Raw genomic sequence first — 26,779 nt, 5'->3', positions numbered from 1 at the left:
AACATTTGTCTTGCATTATCAAAGGTTACACTTTATTCATTAAATCCCTCCTGGTATAAAACTGACGGCGCATACTAATTCTTCTTAGAAATGAGTTTACTTGCACTAATTGATTTATTTTCCCAGCTACGTCAGGGAGTTGTCTATAGCAGTATTTTTGTACAGTGGAATATCACAACTTCATAGTAAGAAAGTGCTTAAACATATCAAATATGAAGTCAAAAGATGTAGAACCTTCTTGGAAAGTTACAGATTATTTTTATTTTTCATGTATTGAGTAATGTTAAATAAAACAACTTGTTTGTTCTTGCCATCAAGGAAATGAGATCAGGCTATCTCAACCTTAGCTTGTTGTTATAAAGAAGTAAATATCAGTTCAGTTGTGGTTTTGAAGTGTTCAGTCAGCAGGTCTAACCATCATTTAAAGAAAAGTATATTGTTAAAACAGGTGTAAAACTTGGAATGCTCATGAAATGTAAATACTATACAGCATAGTCTTATCAGCTTAAACCATATTTAGCCACTTTATAGTGGGATACAGTCAAGACATATAAATGAACAACAGGGAATAAGTTACCAAAGCTCAGGGATTACCAAAATAATGTTCAATCTTTTTACCAATTAGATGGTAACTGCTTCTTTGTAATCTCAGGAAGATCTGGTGATCATATCTAAATCTGGTTGCAATTATCAGCATGACAGACGTAGTCTTTTTCAATCGATATTTTCCAATTAATATTAAAAGACCAAGGTTGCCATCTGTAAAGTCCTACACTTAAAAAAATTAACGTTAGATGTTTAATTAATAAAGATTAGATTTTGCCTCTTTGTGTTTTAAAGAAAAACAAGATAGGAGTAACTTGGGAGTGTTTTCTTAATTGAATTAACATTACCACCTCAATCACAGACATTTATTTTCCAACTGAGGAGACTACAAAAAAAAAAAAATCCACTGATGAGCTAGGTGCCTTTCCTAATGCAACAGAAGTAGGGATTCTGGTTTCACATAGGAATAAAAATTACTGAATAAAGCTATCTTGTACTCATTTTCAAGAACCTGCTAAAGTATTTGCAGGAAAGAATACCTGCAATGCTAACTTGAGTTTAAGGCATCTTTCAATCAAATTATAAAATTCTATTTTTGTTGTCTACTGTGAATTTGCTTTCTGTACCACTTCTGTTCATGTCTGCTAGAGTTTACTTTTTGCTCACATATTACAGCGGGACACTTTGGAGCTTCTTAGCGCAGAGGGGCAGCAGATTATTGCAGGGCATGATCAATAAATGGGACCATTTATTAAAGCTTTTTTCTGAGTGTTTATTTTTATTTTATTGCAGCTGGCGTACCCTATATCTGTGCAAATGTATGCAATCAAAATTATAGTAAGAGCATAGAAACTCATCTCCTTTCAGATTTTGTCACTTTCTGAAGCCTTTCTATAAAGACATCCATTTCCACTGGTCCACTGTGGATGCTAAAAAAGTTACCATTCTGTACTCAAATATTTATGAAAATGAAAAGTAATGGGCACAACAGATTGACACCTGAAGTAGAAGGAGCTTATTAAATATGAATTAGATACAGCTGCAACAAGTCCTTTGAGCAAGGAAGTAATAAAAAGCAATATTCTGAGCAGAAAGAAACAATCTCATGGCTTAGCCCGTTCCTGCTGCCCTCTGTATACAGTGTTTGCATGTTTGGAGGTAACAGCTATTTGGTAAAGTACTTTGTATCTGCAAATTCTACTACAAAAGCTGAATATAGTCCCCACTGCTCTTTCAAACCTATTTTTTTTAATATATATTTGGGCAGCTATAGCTGTCATTCAGCTTGAATAAATATGAAATAATGGTAGCAGAGATAAATAAAACCAAATCTTTCTCTGTACAGAAAGCAGGCTAGCAACATTTGCGTTTAAGCACAGCAGTGGCATCAGGATTGCTCTCTGAAAACACCCCTTCAGTTTGTATTAATCTGGTTTTTAATACTTATTGTCCAAATGAAGTCCCTCACAATTTTTAGTGTCGTCATCCTCGAATGCTGCTGTGAAGAAAGAATTACTATTTTACTATTTCACAAGAGGCAAAAGACAGAGCGATTCCCTCTGGGTATCATGCTATTGAACTCCTGCATCACAAAACTGTGCTAGATCCTAGATACGCAAAATTTTGGGCTGAATCTGTATCCTTATATGGCCCAGTCCTGTACCTTAGTTCACCAGGGAGGAATCCTTAGCTCAGGCAAAACCCAAATCACTTCAGGAACAATCCGTGGCCCATGTTAGAAAGAAAAACACATCGTTTGCCAGATGAGCACTATTTTTCATGAATTCCATGCTACACGGCATTCCCTGCTAAAGCTGTCTACCTTGCAAAAACAAGTTAAAAGAATTTGACACACGATTTAGGAGATGCCAGAAATAAAACTAGTGGGCACAATCTTAATTTTCATCCTGCTCTGTATCCCTTAGTATAGAGCCTTGCCATGGCACTACTTTTTACTTTTACTGTCCCCTGATCTTCAGCCTAGATCGGAGCTCTACCGAGTGGGGTTCAATACTCTGGTTTATTTTCACTGTTCAATATGTAGTCCCATCAATATGTAGCACCATTCTTTACTCCACAATATTCAAATCCTGCTCTGTAGGCAGAATTACTAATTTTTTCACGGGCTTCTCTACAGTGCTCATCACTACAGTATTTAAGTGCCTCGAAAGCATTAATCACATTCCCTTCTCACAACACCCCATGGTGGTGTTATTACCCTGTTCTTCGGATGAGAACTGAGACGGAGAGATCCAGCTAAAAGGATCTAACACTGGGTGCTCCCTCTAGGAAGCCTATTACCTCTTTTTTTTTCAGTATACTAAGCTTTATGCAGCCCTTTATGTGTCTCAAGCATAGCTCCAATTGATTTCCCTGACAGACCTGGATGCTCAATACATCTGCAAATCAAACGGCGATCCAGAAAGGAAGGATACACAATTAGTGACCACTCGGAGGAAGTTTGGTTCAAAAGACTTAGCAGCACTGATCAGGAGCTCGGAGGCAAAGGCAGCATTACATTTAATTCTTTCGAGCACCTTAACCGTGACCTCATCCTTTTGCTCCTTGCAACGCCTGCTTCGTTTGCCGTTTACTTTCCAATTTCTGCAACCAGAAGGACGGAGGTCCTCAATCCTCTAAGCTAAATAAGACACAATTGCTTTGGGGAAAATAGTATGTGATCACATAATTAAAGACTGCATCATAATGTATATACACAAAGGAGGTTAATTAAAGTTGCCTGTGAATTTCTTAACTCCTAATTCCATTCTCTGTAATCATGCTGACTCCATAACCATTGCCATTTGAGTTTACACAGTAAATGACAGCTGCAGTAAATTTCCATTCTTTATGTGGACCAGTCATTACAGGAGAATAAGACAAACATTTTGCCACCGGCCCTTGCAGAAATTTGCTGACAGTGGAGTTATGCTGAGATTCAAGAATTATGGATTCCACTCCATGTTCTGCAAGTGAGAGATCCCTGCTGGAAAGACCTTTTAGCCCTGTGACTCCTGAATATTTCCCATCCATTATGGTCCCCTCTAGCCTGCCACTTTGCCAGTTAGGTTGCACAGACCACCTCCAGTCTCCTCGCTTTTCCAACATCACATTCCAGCCAAGCTGCTGCTGCTAACAACCATCACTACAGGTTGATATTTTACAGCATCTGGTGGGAGCAGATATGTCCCTTCTAGCCCTGTGATATTCATCATGAGAAAAGGCAAGTTAAATAAAAATGAGTAAGCTAATAAAAAGGCTCTCCTGGTTAAAAGCTAAGTGATTACAGCTGCTATACCAGATTGGAAATGACAGAAGCATCTTGTAAAAGAGTCACTACATGCACACCTACATCAAGAAATCAAGCAGAAAGGCTGAGCTGTTTATAAATCTACCATAGAGAAAGGGATCCATGAGGGGATCAGTAACTGTTCACAGAGCTCTTAAGCTAATTCTTCCAGTCTCCAAAAGGCTACAACAATTTAAGGACATATCTCTGATCCTCCCAAACCATGAGCATGTTTCAAGGAGTTTCTGATCAATGCGGTCTCTTCTTAGGCTTCAAATACCTGCCTACAGGCTTACATACCTCCATACAGGCTGGCTTGCATGCATACAGCTTGCAGATTGAAGGCTTCTGAGAAGCACCAAATGAGCAGACCTAACAGTGAAAAAACAACTACCTGACTACCTTGCTGCAAGTAGGGAAGAGATGGGAGAAAAGAAAAGGGGCTAATATGATACGAGTAGAGGAAGCAAGCAGAGAATGACAGGACTAAATCAGGTGGCTTGAACAGGAATGGAAGATGATGGGGCAGAAGGCACAGAGGGGAGATGTCTAATGAAAGAAAGAGCAAAGAGAGCAGGTATTCTGAAAGAAAAGTTAAAAAGGAAAAGAAGAGGAGCTGAAGTAGCCAGGGCAGACACCTGAAATACAGTCCGAGAGAGAGGAAAGAAAGAACAAGAAGACACAAACTAAAGAAGAGGTAGAGGATACAGCTTGGGATGCAATGAAAAATATGTGATTCAGAGGAAAATGGGATTGAGCTAACAGTTACATGAGCAAATTCAGTGCCTTAATCTTCTGCTCCCACAACTTCATCAATTTCTGAGTTAAAAAGAAAAAAAAAAAAAAAGTAAAGCAACTGAGAATACTGACATGGGCCTAGCCCCAGAGCGCAAACATGAGAAGATGGAAGCACACTGTAGCAAGAAAGAAGACTCAAGAAAAAGGGGTAAACAGCCAAGAGAATGGCAAAACTGCCCGTACTTCATGAGAGGCCAGCTAGTGGTCAATAAAGAGACAATAGAGATTTTTTAAAAAGGAAAAAAAAAAAGAAAAAAAAAAAAGAGAAAAGCAACTCCAGAGTACATGACTACTGAAAAAAATAACACAGTAGTGGTTCTACCAGAGGAAGGGTAAGGCTTAGGCTGAAGAAGGTCTAAGGTATTTGCTCTATGCTTAGACGAGAAACAGAAACGCTGGTTTTTTTCAAAAGACTTTTACCAAAACAAATCAGGTGAGCATACACCAAGTAACCTGTATTTATGACCATGGCACAGACTTGGAAATTTTCTCCCTTTTGTTGGCCTCAAGCAGCAAATACAACCCCCCACACTGTATACTGTTCTCACTTGTTTACTGAGAAAAGAGCAATTCATAGTTCTTGTATGACAAATGTAAAGTGGTAACAGCAAGGCTTACGAGACAAGATTTTCAAAAGTAACTAATGACTCTGCAGGCTTAGCTTAGCTGGGGTGACTGATTTTCAGAGCACACTCTGAAAGACTGGACTGCTTAAGCTCTTTTTGTGAAGGTATCAAAAAAGGTGCAATTGCAAACTTCAAGAGTTACTTTCAAAAGTACTGGCCCTGGAATATCTCACCATTTTCTTTTGAATCCCTCTCAATCCATCCCAAAAATGAGCCTAGTCCAATTCCTGCTACTAAATGCTGATTCTTATTATCGTAACTCTCATTTGGATAACGCACTACTACACGTTACCGCACACTGACACATACAACACTGCTTTAAGTCAAAGTTCTTATCATTAACCTTAATGACCAGAAAACACTGAATAGAAATACATCTGTACTATTTTCTAACAATCAAATAAGCAATGACCTGTAGTAAACTGGCACAACTACATCAAATGGAAACATCTTATCTCTATTAAGATCAAATATGTTAAAGAAAAACAGAAATAAATGTATTTTATCTTATATCTATATATGTTGATGCATACATACATCCTCATTCCAAACATACACGTGTATGGATATGTGCATAACATATGCATATGTTATATACAGCTTTACATAATAAATATTATTATATATCAACTTTATATAATATATGAAATGTGAATACTATACCAGCCTCCATTAAAGACACCTCCCTTTCACAATGCATGCTTCTCACTGAAATGCATTAGGAGAATGTTGAACTTAGTAGACAAGCACTCAAAAGTTAGAAAATGTTGAAATTACACTAGCTGTACAGCCTTACATTGGTTCTCATTTTGTATAGTCTTTAATTGCATAACCCATACTTTTTTTTCTCTAAAGGACACTTGTCTTTTTCAGTGGCCATGACTGACAACGTTCAGTGAATGAATCTAACTTTACCCTCATCATTCACTGTCTGCCCTACACCTTGTTTAAAATACACTATGCAAACTTTTCTCTGAACACAGAATTACTGATTTCTTCCAGAGCATTTCTGAGGCACTCTTCACTAAAATATCTAAGAGTTTCCAAATTACATCTCCACAACACCCTTTTGATCTGAGGAGCTTTAGTTATTCTTATGTTACAGTTAACTCAAGTCAAGAGTGCCCATTACCTGTTTGCTCAGAGTGCCCAGGATTTCAGAGGGACCAGGACCATTTGTTCACACCACAGTTCTCCTTGACTTGGCTACACCTGGGTGCATTCAAAACTTCCAGAAATCAGTCCCCAAGAATCTTGGGATGGAAATCAGAAATCAAGGAATCCACCACCTTGAGTATGTTGGGTTGAAGGTAACTTCCCAACAAGGTAGAGTGCTTCTGATGGAGGCAGCAAGAAACTTTGGCTCTGCAGAGCAGCCCTGAAAGACTGCCCTTCCCTTTCCTGCAAGCTTCTAATTCATTTTTCAGCTTCTGTAATAAATGAAGTAAGGTCTCATGGGTAATCTGGCTGCCTGAACTATGCAATCCTGACACTCTCACCCTGAAAACTCTGTCCCCATCTCCTGTCCTGCAGCTGTTTTTCATGGCCTAGACAGAGTCTCTATTTTTGTCTAACTTTACCTTGCCATCTACCTCCTTGCCATCTCTCCTCTGCATGCCAGTGGGTAGCTCCTTTTCCTCCTGTTTGGATTTCATCAGCAGGAGTTTGAGTCTAAAAGAGAAAGTTTTGCTTTCCAATACTATGATCTGCATCAGAATGGGCCCTGATCCTTAGGGGAACAACAGTAAAAGATGCTCTTGCTGTGCTGTGTCCATACAGACAATTTTTACTGACACTTACCAACTTTTCTGAACTTCAAGGCCCTCTGACAAGACTGTGCTTTTAATACAACTTTGATTGTGTTGAACAGATTTTTCAAGGGGATGGAACCTTCTTCCCATAAGACATCTTTTAACATGGATAAAACAATGCTTTATCCAACCTAATACAGAGAAACAGTTGGACAGGTTTTTTTTAAGTTAAATAAATAACTAACTATTATCCTGAGGCAGAGAGCTGATGGGGAAAATTTCAGCTCAAACAATGAAATACTAGCAAAGTTATAAACCCTTTGAATATAGGAGCTTGTAATAAGAAATGTCAGGCAACTTTAACTACAGCTGTTTCTGCCTGAGTAGCTACCTATAGTATCCCTCCTCTCATGCTGTTTGCTTTATGAAAAACTAATTGAAAAAAAATCCAAAGTGAAATTTATGCTAAAATATACTTATCTAGGAAAAACTTAAATACAAAGTAATAAAAAAATTGCTTATATATCATGTTATCATTATACAAATAAGACTTGTCTGCATATATCAATATATTTTGACAAAAAAAAAGTGTCAGTTTGGGGAGAGGAATTGTTAAGGAAAAAAAAAAAAGTACAGCATGGATCCGAGATAGTTTAGAGAATGAAATGAGACATGTAAATCACTGTCTTCACTTTTTGATTGTATGATCCCATCTATGTAAAAAGCAGTATCTGCCCCTCAGGACTAGGCTCTGAAAGATGTGAATCAGTAAAGATTCAAGCCTTTCTCTGTATCATTATTTTTCAGTTACATTTACATTCTCAGTTGCCAGTACAGTCTCTAACATGCAATAGTTAGAATCACAAAACCTGCATTGCAAAGGTTTGCATAAAAATTAATTAGCTTTCATCTCCAGAGAGTATGCATCCTTCCAGGTCACCATGGAGGCCACTGGACGTGCAACCATAGCTGCTGCAACACTGGAGCTCATTCCCCAGCTCTTTCCCATCTCACCAGCATAATCAACTTTGGCGATAAAAAGGAATTGTTCCATCAACCCTTTTACAAGACTGTCACAAGTAGCTTCATTCACTGCAACAACACTTATGAAGCAGCAAGTAGCTGACATCACAGGCTCAGGGAATGCATTTACATTAACTGAAAAAAGAGAAGTAATCAAAAATAGCATAAATTACTTCACTATCATTTAACAAGTAACTTTTGGTTTTCATCCCATTAGAAACTGCAGTGCCAATCAAAGAAGGAGCTCCCAGACCTCTGCTTCCAGTGAAGTCTATGGCATCTTTCTGTTGGCCATAACAGCAAGAGAAACAGGCTTTAAAAGTGAGCTAAGGGTACATGACACATCAGAGTAATTCAGCGTGGAAAAGAAATATTCTGCAAGGACATGCCCCCCACAAAAGCATATGCACATACAATAAGTTTTAACTATGTAAACTGCCATACTGGCCAATATTTCTTACATCATTCAGCTGCTTATTGCGGGCTGGGATGATCGTATTGGTTAGTTGCTTACTCCCTGCCTTTAAAGCTGCATCTCTTCTTGCTTGCTCAAGCAGAACTCTTGCTCGTTCTTTAAGTTCTTCCTGTCTTGACAACATACGTTGCTTAAAAATAAAGAAATATAATTAACAGCAAGGCATCCTCAGGGTACTTAACGTTTATACAGTAGTTAATAGCCGGGAGCCTTCCTGTATAATAAAGGTCAGGAGTCACATGGATTACAGCTTCATGAGGTGACAGAGCATTCTATAGAAATGAAAAGTAAAGATGATCAAAATGTAAAATTAAAAAAAAGTCATAGGCCTTTATAATGTAAATAAGAGTTCTCTCCCCTCCCCGTAAAACTTAATTTCTATCAACATTTAATGCCTTTAAACTACAACTGTGGAAAAAAAATAATTGGCTTAATGGAAGCCATGTTAAACATGTGCTATGTGTTTACTTATTTACTTTAATATGTATGCAAATATAATACTTTGTTGGCTACTTACATGGGTATCGCACATTTATAACTTAAATTGAACACAGAGGCTGGGTACAAGGCAAAAACCCTGCAAAAATATCTGCTTCTACTTCATCTATGAATATCCACAAGAAAGTCCCTTCTTCATACACATGACTGCTTATATTGCAGAGTAGAAGTAACAGAAGGGGGGCTTCTGCACAGGCAACACGAGCAGCTCCCATACATATATACTCCCAAATGCTGACTTCTTAGTCAAGGTCAACTGTGAAGAATCTGGGAAAATGTGTCTCTAGGCCTTTATATGACATAGAGCTGGGACAGATGTTGCAGGTTGTGCTCCTGCAACAGCCACATGGAAATTGAGACCATTGACTCTAACCAACAAACTGAGTGTTCAAGATTAAGATTGAGGCTCACATCTGAGATTTTATTACCATGTGCAAACACACAGATGATTAACAACCATCTTTAAAGTCATCTCTTCCTTTCTCTTGGCCTATTACACCCTTGCACGTGAAAATCTTTGTAGAGAAGACATCCTGTCTCCTCCTGCTCTATTATTCTGCATGGGCCAAGCTGTTCCTTTCTCATCCAGTACACAAAAGTGATGAAGAGAAACTTCATGAGACTTCACTGATTAAGGGAAAGAAATTAGCTAGCTATAGAACTAATATTTGGCCATTATCACCCATCTATGGGCTGCTTCTCTTGCAATAAAATGAATCTTTATGGCACTTACTCAGGAAAAAAACATAAAAATATTTGAAGCCATCCACACTACCAAAAGACTAGCTATTGGCACAAAGCCAAACAAAGCCAAAACTCAAGAATGCTCTTCACAGGTGTAAAATTATAAGCCTGCTTTGGCATTTTTGTAAACAGGGCTGGTAACATTTTTTACATATTTTTGTGCTGATATGCTTTACTGATAATACTCAGCATTTATATAATATTCAACTTTCATCCTTACAACAAATCTGCAAGGCAGGTGGGCATATATTTTTTATCTTTATAGAAAGGAAAAAGATTGTGGTTAAGTAACGTGCTTAAGGCCGCTCAATGAACAGTGTGACAATATTCTGGAGTTTCTACCTCACCGTCGTGGCGATGTTCACAAGGCTATGTGGTTTCTCAGACAAGATTTTGAAATATCTTTGTTATATTTTAAGGTATTCAGAACTTTATATTTTTTGAATATGGATCAATGAACTAATAAGTCTTTTTCCAGTTTTTGCTTCAGTATGCAATACTAAGAAGGAAGGTGTTACCACATTCAGTGGCAAAAGTCTTGGAGCCAACTTCTTTCAGATAGTTGAGAACATAACTTCCTTTAATTGGAGAGAGATTGGAATAATTAACAGTAGGACAATTCCTATAAATTACTTTTTCATGTAATGGCTCTTTTTCAGCACCACCTACTTTTCAGTCAAAGTATTTATTGCCCAACAATAAAAATACACTGCTCACCTCACCTTCTATACTGAAGATACGGTGTAAATTACAAAATTACAAAGAACTTGAACAGCATCTCCATCCTGACTCACAGGCATAAGAAAGTTTAAATTTCTTACCTGGGATGTTTTTGCAGTTTGATCTGCATGATTTAAAGCCGTTCTGGCATCATTGTCAGATTCAGATTCTGTTTGCCTTGGAGAAGCATGCAGTTTCTTTGCAAGATCCGTATCCTTATTATAGGAATATCCAAGCTTAGAAGTAGGAGATAAACTTGGCTTTGTGACAGGTGAACTGGGATCTGCTCTTGTGCTCTCTGTGGATCCTATACGTCCCAGCTTTTCTTGCTCTGAGAAACCAACAGTACTGTCTGAGCTCTGGCGTCTCTTCTTGTCATTATCTTCACAAGCAACTGTGGGACACACGTCCTCTTTTTGATCATTGACATGTGCCAAGTCACTCAAGTCTAAAGTGTCAGCGATCAGCAATTTCTTCCTTCCCAATGTAGGCTGTGCTTGTGTTGTATCTGTACTGCTACACTTCCCAATGTCTTCAGATGCAGAAGTCCTTCCAGAGCTCTGCTGGGATTTCTGTGGATCTGTGTCACTTCGAGTCCTGCGAGAAGAAGGGGAAGCTGTGCTTGGGCTTAAATGGTCATCAGGAGTCTGATGCTCGCTCTCAGATTCACCAACACCACTGTCATTTACAAATACGGAGTCATCCTGAGAAGCAAAGTCTGCCAAACCACTGTCTGGCGGATGCAGCTCGGGCTCCCGGTTCAGGTCGTTCAGCTCTGCGTAGAATTTCTCCTGGTCAACAGAACTGTTTGTGTCTGTTTCATAGTTACCCACTTTATATGTGCTTTTACTACTGTTCTCCTCTATTTGAACCACGTTTAATTCCTGGCCACAGAAATGTGCTCTTATTTGATAGAGATAGGTCATAACAGTCAGTTTGTCAGGTATTGCTAATAAAACCATGTCAGAAGGTTCCAGCAATCGTGATATTCCTAAGCTGGCAAACCCATCATATGCCTTTAAAAACAGACAAAATAAAGATTATAATACAGCAGTTTCTTACATACCATAACATTTCAAGAATGCAAGGGGAAGTTTCAGTCAAAATAAGCAAGACTTAAACATACCCAGTATTACAGGAACAGTATGGGTTCAACTCTATTACTTATTATTCTTTTGTCTTCATTACAGTAGTTACTATTTTTTGTTGCACAGTCCAACATCCCACTCATCAATTTTTTCCCAATGGCTTCTAGATATCTGCCAGGGTATCTTCATAGCAACGCAAATCGAGAGAATATGACCAGTAAAGACACTCAAATGGCACTGTTTTAAATATTTTTAACATACCTCAATACCATACTCTACTAAAGTCTCTGGTTACTCAAAATTATGCCACTTTCATAAGTAAAAAGCTGTTCATGACACTGCAACTTAAAAGCCCTTCTGCTTGCAGTAGGAAAACCTACCAATATCTTAAATGGTTCTCACTCAAGTAGCAGGAAACAAGCAAATAAAAAAAGTGTAAGAGTTGGACCAGAAAAAAAGCAACTAAGGGTGGCTTTTTAAGATAAGGAACAAAGATATAAGAAACACGACACTAATCCATCCTGGGCTTTATCACTGGTGATCAACCTTCTCCCTTCTACTGGTCATGTAATTGCAGTGATTTGTGTTGAGGAAAAACTATGTTCAGATAGCCAAAAAACGCCACCACAGATTACTTGATACAAGACATAAATCACATTAATCCACCAAACAAATGCATTTTAAAAACATTTGTTGCTGCTAAAGCTATAAGAAAGAGTGAATTTCACTCCCACTTCACTTTCATTTCTAAGAGCTAAACAGTTTGCAAGGCTCCTACTTTGTGAGGCCACATTGTCTTCTTTCTGCTAGCCCTTTAAGTGAGTGGACTTGGTGCATCAGGTTTTTCTAGTTTTGAAGAATTAAAGCCGTTTCTCAATTTACAATTAATTATTGCTATCCTGGATTAACCCTGGAAGACAATATTGTGTTTCAAGGAAGCCTTTAAAAAGGCCTCCTGTTAGCATAGATGCACTCAGTTAAAGCACTCGGACTTCTCCCTCAGTAATTCTGCAGCTCCTTTTCACCCTCTTCTGAAGGGGTCCAAAATGGTAACTGTCATTCCTACACTATTTTGAACAAAACCAGGTGCTAAATTTAAGACATGGATGAGAACCTGTCCTTCCACAAGGAAACAATAACACACATCCCTGGCTTCAACTCCACCCCAGTTTTACACTATTTCCTTAATTTATGTAGTTTTAGAAGGGTGGAAGAAAGAAAGAAAAGAGAAATCAATTATCATTTTTTTTTATCCTCTTGGTTTTCACACTAGTAAATGTTCAATGGTGAGTTAGAATGTGGGTCTGGCCTGGCTGGCTCCCGGCAGACCCAGTTATTTTACTTGCTCTGAAAAAAGGCAGAGCTCTCATTCCCATTGCAATGTCATTCCCTTCTCGAGGGTCAAACAGTTTTTATTTCAGCCACTTTTCAAACTCTGCTTCTGAGAGCTGAAATTTATCTTCCTGAAATTTTTTGTGCTTCCCCTCATGCTCAGGTATAACTTGCTAAAGCATTTTCAGTGAAGTAATTTTTGTATCACTATAACAAATGATTCACAGAGTTTACCTAGACCTAGAAATTATCTGAATATTTTTAAGCCCTTCTGGCTCTCTGTGTGCAAGATGATTTGGCCTAAAATCATTGCTGGCCTTTGGTGGGATATAATTTCTTGGGAAGGTTCATTACCAGAGATTGTTATGCCATTTATAAAAGCAGAGCTGTGCTTAGATACAGGAGTAGCAGTGGAAAACATATCTGCCGTATTTGCTGATGCAAAGCTCCAGACGGAGCAGAATAGCAGGAAAATGATGGGTGGGAGGGAATGGAAAGAACTGAGATTGTAGAAGAGGGACAGCTGTCATTTACCTGGTCTTGGAGCACAGAGCTGGAAGAGCAGGCTCAGGTTGGATATGGAGGAGAGGGAGACAAGAGAGGTGGGAGCGAACAGACATAAGGAGCACAAAGAAAGGAGAGTTAAAAGGAGAGCAGTGCAGGGATTTAGGTGGGCAGCCTAAGCCATGGCAGGTACCAGGAATGATGAATGCTCATATACCAGCAGAGAACAGGCTGGGTATGAAAGTGTAGTGAGCCAGCTGTGCTGTCCTGTGGACTAAAGGTAACACCAGGATTTGTTGTTTGATTAAGTGGGTCAGTGCTGATTCAGTGGCATACATAACCCATTACCCCACACTGAAGGTAGTGGGAGTTACCATCTGAAGAATGAAAGGACCTAAGGATGGGCTTAGCAGTCCACAGCAGCCAAAGCCCATAGACATGACTTGACCTGAACTCTTTTATACTCTTAATTTCTTATTTATATGCTAATAAAACTAAATCCTAAGAATATCTCCTAGGGTCTGTAAAATGAAGGTGAGGACAGTATGTCAGAGTTGTCAGGAAAGGCACTTGCTTAGCATGGGTAACGCTACAGCAGAAGGATTGTTTCTGGAATGATGGATATTCTCAATATAGCTGCAATCACTTTTTACTGTCTGCTCAGTTCTTCTGGTGATGCTTAGGATTAAACACAATAGTTTCCCGCTGATGCTAGATACTTATTTCCCATCCCCTCTCCTTCTCATTCTGGACAACACACATTCTTGCTTCTCTCCTTTTAAAGTACACTAGATATCTAGATTGGCATGCAACTGTTTTACAGTCATTAGTTCTATAAATAGCAATCATATGTTCTGTATGTGTCCATATAGCAGTGTGAGATGGGTTCTCCTTCACTGTTAGAAAAGCTGGGAGCCTCCTGATATTCCAGCATATTTATAAAGGCCTAGTGTTTCTAACTAGTTTGTAACATGGTATTAACAGAGTAAATTTTCCAAGTCAAATTAATTTTTTTAAACAAAGATGTAACTAAGCCTTAATTTTGCAAACCTTTATATATGCATGTTTAACTATGCTCTTGCATGATCCCACCAAGGTCAACAAGCAACTCCTACACACACAATTAAATACGTGCTTATGATTTTGTGGAATCAAGTAGTAGAAGTGAGCATGAATGCCTGTTATAAAAATATGGCTGCCAGCTTAAAGGTAAGGAATTTTTTCCATTTTGACTCAATACTATCCCTGTAATTCTGTTTAAACGTATATTCTAAAAGGATTCCCTCCTTGCAAAATGGAATATTTTGTCAAGACAATCAAGTTCAAATGCATTGCAGAATTTAGTAGAAATGGTCAAAAACTGGGAAAAAAAGCAAAAATAAAAAGCACCACAAAAATTGAAAGTGCCAGTTGAACATCCAGAAGATATATTACTATTTCCACACAATAATCCCTCAAATGAAACAAGCTTCTCTAAACAATAAAGTAATTAAAACCAGAAGTTTATTATTAGAACCATACTGTTGTGCCCTTCCACTTTCATCCCCTCCAAGCTCCAGCCAAGTGTAGTTTAGTAGCTTACATTTTTAAAGTGTAGGACGAGTTATTAGCAATATGAAAATTTTCTGTTCTTGATAAGGGACTATACTGCCCGTATGCTGTAATTTTAAAACATTTTTTCATTATTATTTACTAATAGTCAAATGGACGTAGTAAATAAAATTAGTCGGTTAATGTTACTGGGAATGCTATATGGATAGTTAGATACATATGACATTTAAGTAGAACCACAACTCTTTGGATCAGCTAGGAAGGTATCCCTGTAATGTTTTTAATTTTCTCAAAGATAATCCTGGTTTCTCTTTTGTTCCTCATAGAAATTTGAATTTGCAATTAGCACAATGCGCCAAAAATATATCTGAATTCTGACTGATGCTAATGTAATCTGGAGTAGTTGTCTGGGGTTTGGGGGTTGGGTTTTTTTAGAGATATAATTATATTGCAGAAATTACAATACATACACACACACACATATATGTATATTCAGGACACTAAACATATTTACCTATCTCCTGATGAAGTTGTTTTTTTCTTTTTTAATTACTGACAAGCTGATTGACAGACATCAATTGGGATCCATCAGCACAAGCACCACAGGCAGGATTCCAACCATTTCCCAACTATGTAACACACTGACATACTGGCCAAGATCAGATGTCACAGGTAAATACCCTTTTTTATTCAGCATCAGTGGCAGCACCAATTTGGCAAATGACTAGTGCATCCTATAAAGAAGCTCCAGTGATGTGCCTTTTGTAACAGAGCATTTCAATGTGTAATTATACACAGTAATTGCACTGAAACAGTTGTCTCTTAAGATTTCTTCTTTTTTTATTAATATACAAACAAGGTCATGCACTTCTAAAAGATATACTCTTATGGGTTAACCTATAATCTACAGTCACAGTCACCTCTTACCTCCTTTCCCGGGCAGGGGGAAGGGGCGGGAAAGAGCTGCTTCAGACAAAGAAAATTGTCCTATTCATCCATAGATGTTATTTTAATTGGTTAGGAGGAATCATTGTCAAATGTGTTACATATCTGCATGGAATTTATAGGCAGCCATTGTTGCCAGTGCTGCCTTCACTCCAACCAAGGGCATGCAGGGTTATCAGGCAGAACTGCGTGAGACCAGGAAATAAATCTGCAGGAAGCAACTGAGATACTCAATGTAGCTGTCAGGCGAAGGCTTGCAAAGTGATGAAAGAAAAAAAACTGCACAATAACAACAATTATTACTTCTTCAGTCCTGGGAACTATATCCTGTTAGAGAGACGGGCTAGAAAGTTCACCGTTTGCCATCACAGTTTCATAAAGAAAAGATGACTGATCGTACCGCTAATGTTTTTAATTAATAATCTATTCTTTCTTTTTTTATAATCCGGCTTAATTAGCCCGGATGCTCAGCAGAAGTTGAAGTACAAAAACATATGGTCACAGAAAACACTGTGATGTCATGGATAATCCACTTAGGTCATCATAGGACCCAGTGTTATTATGAAAAAGATATCATTGGCCAAACCATTCATTAGGTAACAGCAGCTCAGAGGTATTTTATTATTTATGATACTTAAGTATTATTTTAAGGACAAATAACTCCCTGGCTAACACATAAGTGTGCAGACACATTAAAATATAATTACTCTAAACACAAATGAATTTTAATAAAGCACTTTCAGAAATTCCACATATCTACAATCTAATACTCTTTAGTTAAATTTGCTATATAATATTGAACCTAATTAATTTATTCAAAGTACATTTTTATGCCTTCATCCCAATTAAATATGGTGATTTTAAAGCTGTATAAAAATAAAATCACAGCATTGAGAAGACAGGTACTTAAAAACAATTTTCAGATGATCTTCAGGAACAATTTCATTATCAGTGACTCACATGAAAATTACCATTTCTAAACATGTCCCTAGGGCCCAACCAAAGCTTGTAACATGCCTAAAATAGTGAGCAGAAATAGAAAGTCTTCTGGTGATGCCCAAACCAAGTTCCTGCTTCTTCCAGAGAAACTTTTTACATCTTTGCATCACAAAGATACAAAGAATGGTTTAAAACAGCTGATCAGCACAATGCTATTAACTATTTTGCTAATATTTTGGTTTATTTGCGAAGTATTGTCTCAACACTTTTTATGCCAAACTTTCCATGTGGCATCCACCACTTCACTCACCTGGTGCAGTATAGAAGTAGGTGTAAAATTTCATCTTTAAAAATACAAAAATCACCATCAAAGCAACATCAACCGTGACCAATGCATGGAGCCCCATTAAAGCAACAGAAAGAGGAGTCTTGTGTACAACAAACCAAGAGCAGTTACGTTTTCTTTTTTTTTTTTTTTTTAATTACGTAGCTGATTAGAAATATCAGAGGAGTGATCACAGAGGGCTGGCCAGCCCTTTCCTCCGCTTTCACGGTTAATGTAGGCCATACAAATATTAAACTCCAATGCCAGCCTTGCACTTGTTGTGAATGTTAAAGACCATGACAAACGAGAGTCAATAATGCATCCGATTTGAACTGCAGGAGGTTGAATACCTTCTGTGAGCCGCTGTTATGACCTTACAAAACAACTGCACTTTCCCCAAATTAATAAAAACCTGCAGTGAAGCCAAAATTGAAGCTATGTCTTCCCCCCCCCTGGCAGTTCTTACCTTTTTGTTGTTCTCTTTAATATCTTGAGGATTCAGGGACTTGTAGTCACTGAGGGGGAAAATGGCACAGTGGGTATGTACAGTATTTGATAAAAGCAGCAGTTTTAAAACAAACTGAATCTAAAAATTTGACATACAATAATATCATACAGTAACTAGCAATTTCACAGCAATTCAATCAACAAAACTAATAGTGTGGAAAATTAAAGGAATAAATAAATAAATAAATAAATAAACACCGATTACATGTTTCATTGCCTGAAGCTTTCCATCTAAAAGAGAAGTTAAGGCAGGGACTAGAGGCCGGCCTTGACAACCAAATTTACCAAGAGGTAATCCGTCCTTGTCAGCGTACAAAGAGCTACAGGCTTATTCCTCTCATCTCATTTCAACACCAGCACAATTTTCATAATCATTTTGAAGTCAGTTCTTTGTATACGATTAAGAAAAGAAAAACAAATCACAGACAGGGGAGAAACAATTGTTTATGCAACAAGAGAGAGCAAAGAGGTCATAAAGTTTGAGCATTCATAAATCTGTTTTCTTAGAAAGGATGGTGGTTCCCTGCTTAAAAGAAAAGGGTGAAAACAGTTCAACACCTGAAATGAACAGGGAGTTGATTTTTACGTAAACTTAAATGTTACATATTTCTATGACAGCTTATGCAGGCAAAGAGTATACAACTTACATTAGGTCTGGTCTAAAGTGATGTAATATTGCACAAAAGGATAAACCGTTTCTCCACGATGTAGTAAAATTGGTGATTTTCACTCCCCTATAGTTTTTTGTAACTTCTTTGCACCACACAAGCAGTGACTGACTAGCATTTGGCTTTCTCCCCAAAACAGGACTTGGTATTGGGCTTGGCTGGAAAAAAAAAAAAAAAAAAAAAAGAAAGAAAAGAAAAAAAGAGAAGAAGATAAAGGAATTTAATGGAAGATGAGAATTAACATTAATTGACCTAACTAGAGAATCTGTGTCCTTTGATGTGAGTTTAGGTACTTCACAGCTGTCAGTTTACAGTGACTGTAACTTGCAAAAGACACAAATCGCAAGTTATTATCTCCAGTTGTTGCCCTTGGCACTTGTCTCCAAAGGATGTAGACATACGGGATTCCAGATCTACACAGGAGAGCAGGCCAAGAACTGTACCCGTGGAAGCACCACACTTAAATATTTAAGACATAGTCCTGCACAGCCTGTGATACACACCCTTGAAAAGATTCCCCAAAATGCAGCCGCAGAAAAACATCCCCACAAGCCTTTTCACTTGTAATGAAGATAACACTGTGACTGGATCAAAAGCGAGGCATAGCAGGAGCAGAGTTTACCCCGAGTTGTGATCTTCTATTGCGGCATGGGGATCAAAGTCGCTGCATCTGTGACATATGATTAATGCATTCATCTCATATAGGCTCCAGTGTAAAGTTTTTGGCTGCGCTCTTCCTATTTAAGCGCGTGATTGCATAAAGGTAATTAAGGCACAGTGTTTCTAAACAGCCACTTCCAACCATACCAAAGAGCTTCCTCTTCCAGGCTTTAGCTTTTCTATGAGGAAAGGGAATTTAGGCCATAAATTGTTATCAGAGGGTGGTTTCTAACAAGTATCATTAGCTAATAATGACCATTTCCTAAAAGGGTACTTTGACACTTTTAGTAACATTTTTGTTAGCACAAAACAAGAATTACAATGGAATAAAATAATTCAGGCGTTTGGTATCTGTCAGACTGTCCGTTGTTTCTCAAATTCAGCAGAGAACTTACTGATTGCAACTTATGTTTTCAAGAAATATGCACGCATTTCACGACAAAAATGTTGTCACTTTAAAAACTTTTTAGATGTAATTAGATAGAATTATTTGACTGACATAAATCCAAAATCTGAATTATAGAGAAAGAACTGAGCCCACCTATTTTTTTAATGTAATATAATTACAAGCATATATACACAACAAACATGCTATTTATGCACCTTATAGCTAGAGAGTTCCCAAATTATGATAAAAATAGAGCAAGTAATTTACTATATCACAGCCACTTAAGTTGAACAAGTAAATCCTTTTGGCCATATTACCTATTTGTGAAAGACCAACGATGCCCCCACTTGACTGAAGTATGGCAGTGCTAAGCAATTAGCTGCTAGCTACCAACTGATTTATGTTTTCACTGCTGCTTCTGGGGAAGAAAATATACAGAACCAGGAAAGTAATTTTTCATTTACTGTGACAGTCAGCCCTGAAAAAGTTGTTTTGTAAACACACCTACCTCATCATCAGACAGAAGCACTGCCAACTCATTTAGAAAATGCAAAATGTATACCTTGCTGGGATTTTTTTAAATACCGGATTATATGTACAAAATAACTTGTTAAAAAGTGTTTTGGGTTTTTTTTTAATCCTGTCAACGATTCAAATCAGTATGAACAAATCCATTAATGATGAGACAAATATCTCTAAATACACTGAATTAACATCTTAACAGGGATATACAAAAAAGGGAAGACAAAGCAGCAATAAATTATAAACTTTCTTCACCATTAATCAGATTTTAATCAGAGAAACAAATATTGCTTAGGAGCTGCCAGACTGTTACTCCAGATTCAGAGTGATGTAACTAAGGTCAGGTTTTTCTCCTGTTTTTTACAACTTGAAGCAAAAACCAGTAACTAACCACTGACTCCAAATTTAAGGTACCACATTACTTAAAATATATTTGCTATCTAAATTATATATATGGAAATAACACTGCTGGGAGAAAATCATTAAAATAGCACTATCAAGATGTGGAAAAATGATATTCTAACAATTTTTTAAAGCACAGAGCTACTTCTTCAAACCATAGAGCACTACTTGCCAGACATATTAAATGTCAACTATAAAGTCTTAATACTTGCTGCTGAAACTCTCTACAGAAATGTTAAATGCTCCAGTCACCACCTAAATACTTTCCAGTTAACTCTGAAATAGCCTTATGCAATATTACCATTCAAATACCTTAATTACACAGCTAACAAACTGAAGATGTAACTGATCTTAAAACTAGGTTTTACAAAAGGATAGCCAAAGCTATTAAATCAATAAATTTAGCAGAATTTTGCATATTATTTACAAATTATCCATTTTTTAAAATCCAGATTACAATTCCTGGAAAAATCTATACTTAAGTTGGAACTTCTCTTCCACGTTTGTCCTTCCATTTACTTCAGATTTTCTAAAAGTATTTTATCCAGAACATGCAAGATTTAGGATGTGCATAATATACTTATATGGTTTTCTCTTCTCTAGCTGATAAAGCAGAAATTCTATACAGCTTTCTTTCCAGACCTAGTACTCCAAGTTTTTTGCATAAAGGTGAAGTTAATATTATGATAATGTTATGCTCTTATTCACCACCTGAGTCAAAGCTTTCATTATTTAATCTATGATAAAAGCATTCAACTCAAGACACACTGGAGATACACGAGTAATGGCAGAATTGTGCATGAGCACTTGACATCCCTTCAGAAGGGTTAACAAATGTTATTTCTGATTTTTTTGTGAAGCATCATTATGAAAAACATTTTCTTTCGATACCTGCAGGTTATACATATTACTTACAGGTTCAGTGCAAACACAATTACTACCAAGTGCCTATTTCTAGCCTGTATTTGTTCTATAAGATTGGTAGGAACTCATCAAATGAAATGAAAACTTAATTAGCTTTTTCTTACATAATTCTTTTAAGCACTGACTACACAATTCTAAACCATACGGCAGCCATGACTTGGCTTTTTTGAGTTCAAAAGCCAAAGTCCCTGAGAACCTGTTTGGAAATGCCATTAAAAGCATGAGATGCCCACAACAGATTGCCAGATCTGCTTGCTGATCAACAGGTTCCTGAATCTAATGCAACTGATTTTTATCCAGCTGCAGATTAACTGTACAGCAAGTGCAGAGGTTCCAGAGCTGGTCCCTCACATGCTAGCTCAGATCTAGATGCAGCATTGTGTGGGTGGATTTATCAGCTGGAGTCAGCACTAGCTGTTTCACAGACAACAGAAGCACTGAAGTCTCTTTATTCTTTTTTCACATGTTCTCTAAGCTTAATTAATACAATTTATAGTGTATGCATTTTTCCTCTTGGGAGATTATCCATTCAGATCATTACTCTACGTTAACAAGAGGACAGTAGCTTTAAATATTAGGCTGCATCCCTACATTTCAAAATATTTAAATAATTGTTTTGCTGCTCTCAGGAATGCAGCACCAGGTGCACCGATGGTTCTGACACACATAGGCCAATGCTCAGGAGAAGAAAATCAAGATGGAACTGGTGATGGGAACACGGGGCTACGAACCAAGCCCTCGTATGAGGCATGGGGAGCAGCCAGAATGAAGACTGTAGAGGCTTAGTCTGAACAACACTCAAGAGCTTGTTGACAGGTTGCATGGGGGTAGAGGAGTTTAAAGAGACAAAGAGGCAGTGTTGAAGGCTCGAAGAGAAAGATGCTGAGAAGAGTAAGAAGAAAAAAAAAAAGTATGTAACAGCTATGGGAATCTGGGTGGAAGACTTATGTGGTTTGAGTTTTATATTAATGAATACAACTCCCCAAAGAGGAAAGGAGTTTAGAGAACAACCTAGGAACAGTAATTAACTGCAGGAGGAGAGGAAGCTGAGATTGAGATAGGGCTGAAAGTCAGAATAGGGAAGACCGACAAACAATCAACAAACAAGTTCTGTTCCTCAAGAAGCAAGTACAGGCAAAGGTCTCTTACATATTTGACTGAGCAAAATAAAAGGGATTTTCCCTTACCTCTATCAAAACTACAATGCTGTCTGTGGTCACCGAAAATTGTGAAACCATTAAAATGCAAGATAAGGTAAATGAAGTAACACACAACTAGGTGAGATAAAATGTGCAGCACGTGGCTGGACGCAGAAAAGGTTTGGAAAACTCAGCTGAACTAAGTGCTCTGAAAAATGGTATAAAGGTGCAATGTAAACAAGACACCCATATATATTTTAGTCAAACAGATAATTTTACATCATCAAGATGATACTCTAGAATTTTATTTTTTTAAACAACACAGGGCTCTACTAGTAGGAATTGCTTAGCCCAGAAGTATTCTAATTGAATATGGCAAGGTCTGTATGTGTCCAATGTGCATTCAATTTTGTTTATTATGGGCTGTGGAACAGTCCAGGTGTAAGTCAAAAGCTGATTTTTAACTAGTATCAGGACTAAAATAGGATATGGAAATCAAGCCTTTCTGTTTTATTCCAAAGATGGAGAAAACATCCTCATGACCCACCTGTGCTGAGATGTTCTTTATTTAGGCTAGTTAGTTATTTTTTAAGTAGCAGGTCACCATAACATTACGATGGCTTCAGTGACACAACAAAATACAAGCATCATTGCTCTTTGCTTCTGGTAAGGGAAGTGCATGCATATAATAGAAAATATACATTTCCAGGAAAGAAATGTTAGGAGCTCTGCTATCCTGTTACTCTGATACACAAACTTACCAGCTTAGGAGTACATTCTTCAACTTTGTTGCTCTCTATTTGCAGGGCATGGCATATAATTACAAAAATGTCTCTAAGTTCCTACTGCCCCTAAAAATGAAGGACATCTGAAAACCCAGCTGCTTGGTACAAGTTATAGATTCACTGAATTTGTTTCCTGCATATGATTAATAATAAGTATTTAGATAACCTCCAGGTTTCTCCAGCATCAGACATCTTTGCTTTCCTCACTCTTCTGATTGTGCCTACAGCTAATGTAGATATGCAACAAAATATGAACTTTTATCTTAAGAGGCTTAGGCGTAAGCTTTTAATTCCTTATAATTTTACAAGTTTAATTTTGGCACAACCAAACCAGCCCATGTTCAATCACAACCTTAAGATTCAGACATCTGCCCGAGCTGACATGATGCCCTCATGTTTGAACCTGGCAAGGTAAGGAGGAAGGTGAAATCCTTGGGACATGCCTCAAGTTAGCTGTTGGTGAAGTAGGTAAAATTGACTCATTCTAAAGGGTTTTCAGTTGCCTGTTACATATTTTGGTGTCCATGAGGCTGGAAAGAGCTTTTCCAAACTATGTCTGGGAAAGGAAAGGAAAGCAGCTAGAGTATGCACATGCCACCTAAAATGCCAGGACGTGGAACAAACATAACTTTCTAGACAACAAAAATGGCGGACCCTCTCAATCTGGGAAGAAAAAGCAAGCAATCAAAGCCTCTTGAATATTCTGCTCTCCTCCTCTGCAGTTTTCCAAATCATGCCCATTTGCAAAAGGCAGCCATTTGCTCACAGCACTGTGGAGAGGATTGACATGCTGGGGAATGGAACAATGTCTGGCAAGGCTTAATGCACCCTGATTTGCCTCTGAAAATAATAGGGGTGGGGGTAGGTGGTTGGTGCTTTCAGTATGTTTTCACTTTATTAGTTGGAGGTGGACAGACAATGTGGTCCCATGTCATAAACTGTATGATGTTGTGTTTAACTGAATACTTTGGACCCAAGGGAGAACTGATTAAGATAACACCTGCCATCAAGAAGCACACATACCACAAGACCCCATTACTGTATTCCCTCTCCTAGACAGCCACAGCTTCCTACTGTTTGCTGTTCTCCCTTGCTGACTCACATCTAAACTTAAGCAGTTTGTGCTGTACATAGCTGAATCATATACACAACGGTTGTCCTTCAACATGCCGTCGCTTCTGGTCCCAGCCTGTAAGGTTTAGCAAGTCCTTTGCGCTTGAGTTAGTTTCATCCACATAACTTTTACTTGTCCAACCCCACAAACAAACATGATGATGGTATTTTTTATTCTAATCATCACTACCCATTTCTTCTCACACTGCGCCTATCTCACTACTCAAGGCAAAAAGTTGTTGCTCATTATTTATTATCCTTAACCTACAGTGTATGGCACTCAGCTTCATTTAAGCAGTATGATGCAAATGCTACATCAAACACAGCATTTCAACTTGCCTCTGATCTCCAGCATGGTAACTATCACACAGTATTAGGGCATTCTATGATAGGTGAGTGAATATATTGACATAAGAGACTCACAACCGGTATTTTACAAATTGGGAAACACTCTGAATTAAATAACTTACCTGAGCCAGTAAAGTGAATTGACTATTACAAGAACTCAAGGACGCTACCTAACTTGAATCTGGTGTATGCATCCACAGCATCCCATCAAAGCACTCCTCCTGACTCCAAGGGCAGGTGACAGTGCTCAGAATAACCAAAAACCAACTTCCAGATTCAGACAAGTTAAGAAGTTGTCTAAGACCTGGCTATCCCAAAGACAGGAACACATCATTCGTAGCCTCAACCACTGCTCTGGGTAGCTTGCTCAGTGTCACACACCAGTTCTATGTCGTCAGCTCTGTCCAGGCTTTCTGTGGCATTCACCTGGCATAACAAAGAGACTGTGCTCCATTAAACACCTGCCAACTCCTATGAGAAAATAAAATGGCAGTCCTGCAGACAGCTGCCTCTTCTATTACAGGGTTACTTCTGCTCCAAGCACTGAGGAAGTGGTCCAACCCAAAATCATGGTATGTAGCAATACAATTGAAATGTGTACATGTATACAACCTACAGGCATACAGTGCACAAAGATGGGTGAGGTTACAGTAACAGAGGCTACCTTAAATCTGGCAATTCATAATTGCTAAGTACTTCATTTTGTAATTTTTGTAATTATCTGGTAGCCTCCTTTCGGCTTTTCGTTTGTCTAGTAATGAAGTAACTTCTTGTTTCAGGGTTTTAGTTTGGTTTTCATTGTTGGGGATTAAAAGGAAAAAAAACCCCAAGTATTTGGGAACTGAACTCTAAACCTTCAGAACCACAAGCCACAACACATCAACTACCGGACAATTTCCTCACTTGGGCAACAGGACATGGAGCCTGTCTGCTCATGGGAATTAATTAAGAACAAGACAGACTGTTTATTTCAAGATGACTACCTCCCCCTGTAGATGTTCTTAATAGAGAATAACAGTACCGCACAAGGGCGAGGGTAGCTACCTCACCAGGTTGAGAAGCCCTAAATTTATTAGCTAATGGCAAGGAGAAGATTATGTTAATGAGCTGGTAAATGAGAAACAAATCTGAGGCAACATAATGAATTGGTTACTTATGTGCAAGTAATTTCACCCAATGATCAGTATGGCCATGAAAAAAAAAAACAAAACATAGTGAGCACCTTCTCAGATTCAACTATTATAAAAGGATTGGCTGAGGCTCGTCTAGCTTCTCTTCCCTGAAGTCGCATAATTTTTGTCTTGAATGACATATTTTCTATTAAAAATAAAACACAGGAAAAGGTATATAATTCATACCATTAAACAGAAGTGAATGCTGAGCTCATTCTCTGATGAGTACATATATTTGTAATGTAACAGTATGAACAGGTCACATGCAGGGATGGGGCCTCATTTTTTCTGCTCTCATAAGACAGGCAATTTCCTTGTGTCCACCTTCCTTTCTCCAGCTGCCCCGGTGGCACATGGGCTGAAGTCTCTGCTCCTGTGTAATCTGTGCTGGAAGCCCAGACGAGCTACCAGGATGCTGCCGGTTCACAATCCCTGGCTTTCTGCCATGATGGGAACGTTCAGGGTTTTGGGCAGGTTGCCAGAATTAAGCAACTTAAACCACAGATGAGGAATAGCAATTTTCAAAGCTTTTAACTTTGTTAAATGTGAACTGAACTAGCAAAATGTACCTCCCTGGGCCCAAGGCTATCTCTGCCACATTTCAAAGGCCTGCAGCAAACAATGGAAGTGTTAGAGCTTGTCAGAAAAGGTCACAAGAATCTCTTCTAAAAGAAAGCACAAGGCAAACTAAAAATGAGAGTCACTGCCAATTGTTCCTAAAAACAGTGAACTCTTGTTGCTTTTGCAGGAATTTCTTTTGACATCAGCCATTAAATAAACGTAAGTCATTCTCCCACTCTTCTGAACATTTCAACAGACATTGTTTTCACTCTTTGAACATTTCAACAGACGTTGTTTTTTCAGGCAACCTTCTGATGTTGTATCATTAAGGTGACATTGCTCCATAGAACTTTATAGATACCTACTTTGTAAATCTACTGCATCATTTATACTAATGCACAGCCATAGGCAGATCTATGGAAGTATTAGTCTTTGC

At 38.0% G+C, this 26,779-nt stretch overlaps 1 protein-coding gene across 9 annotated transcripts in view; it reads right to left on the bottom strand.

Annotated features, from left to right (window-relative positions):
• The window catches only part of EHBP1 (EH domain binding protein 1), a 225,677-nt gene that overhangs the window by 64,113 nt on the left and 134,785 nt on the right, over positions 1 to 26,779 (bottom strand). For 8 of the 9 annotated variants that reach the window (XR_774823.1, XM_010574733.1, XM_010574736.1 and 5 more), the window contains 4 exons: positions 18,309 to 18,487; positions 17,621 to 17,669; positions 10,572 to 11,486; positions 8,495 to 8,638 (listed from right to left, as the gene is read on the bottom strand). Coding sequence is in view for 8 of the 9 variants with exons in the window: in XM_010574733.1 (XP_010573035.1) it covers positions 8,495 to 8,638; positions 10,572 to 11,486; positions 17,621 to 17,669; positions 18,309 to 18,487 (1,287 nt within the window). In the remaining variant the exon portion in view is untranslated. The remainder of the gene's footprint in view (positions 1 to 8,494; positions 8,639 to 10,571; positions 11,487 to 17,620; positions 17,670 to 18,308; positions 18,488 to 26,779) is intronic. The other variant, XM_010574737.1, reaches the window with a different exon arrangement.

Source organism: Haliaeetus leucocephalus, unplaced genomic scaffold (genome assembly GCF_000737465.1).
Source record: "Haliaeetus leucocephalus isolate CR32 unplaced genomic scaffold, Haliaeetus_leucocephalus-4.0 Scaffold450, whole genome shotgun sequence".
Lineage (NCBI taxonomy): Eukaryota > Metazoa > Chordata > Aves > Accipitriformes > Accipitridae > Haliaeetus > Haliaeetus leucocephalus.
Note: the sequence above shows the minus strand (reverse complement) of the source record. Positions and strands in the feature narration are given on the sequence as shown.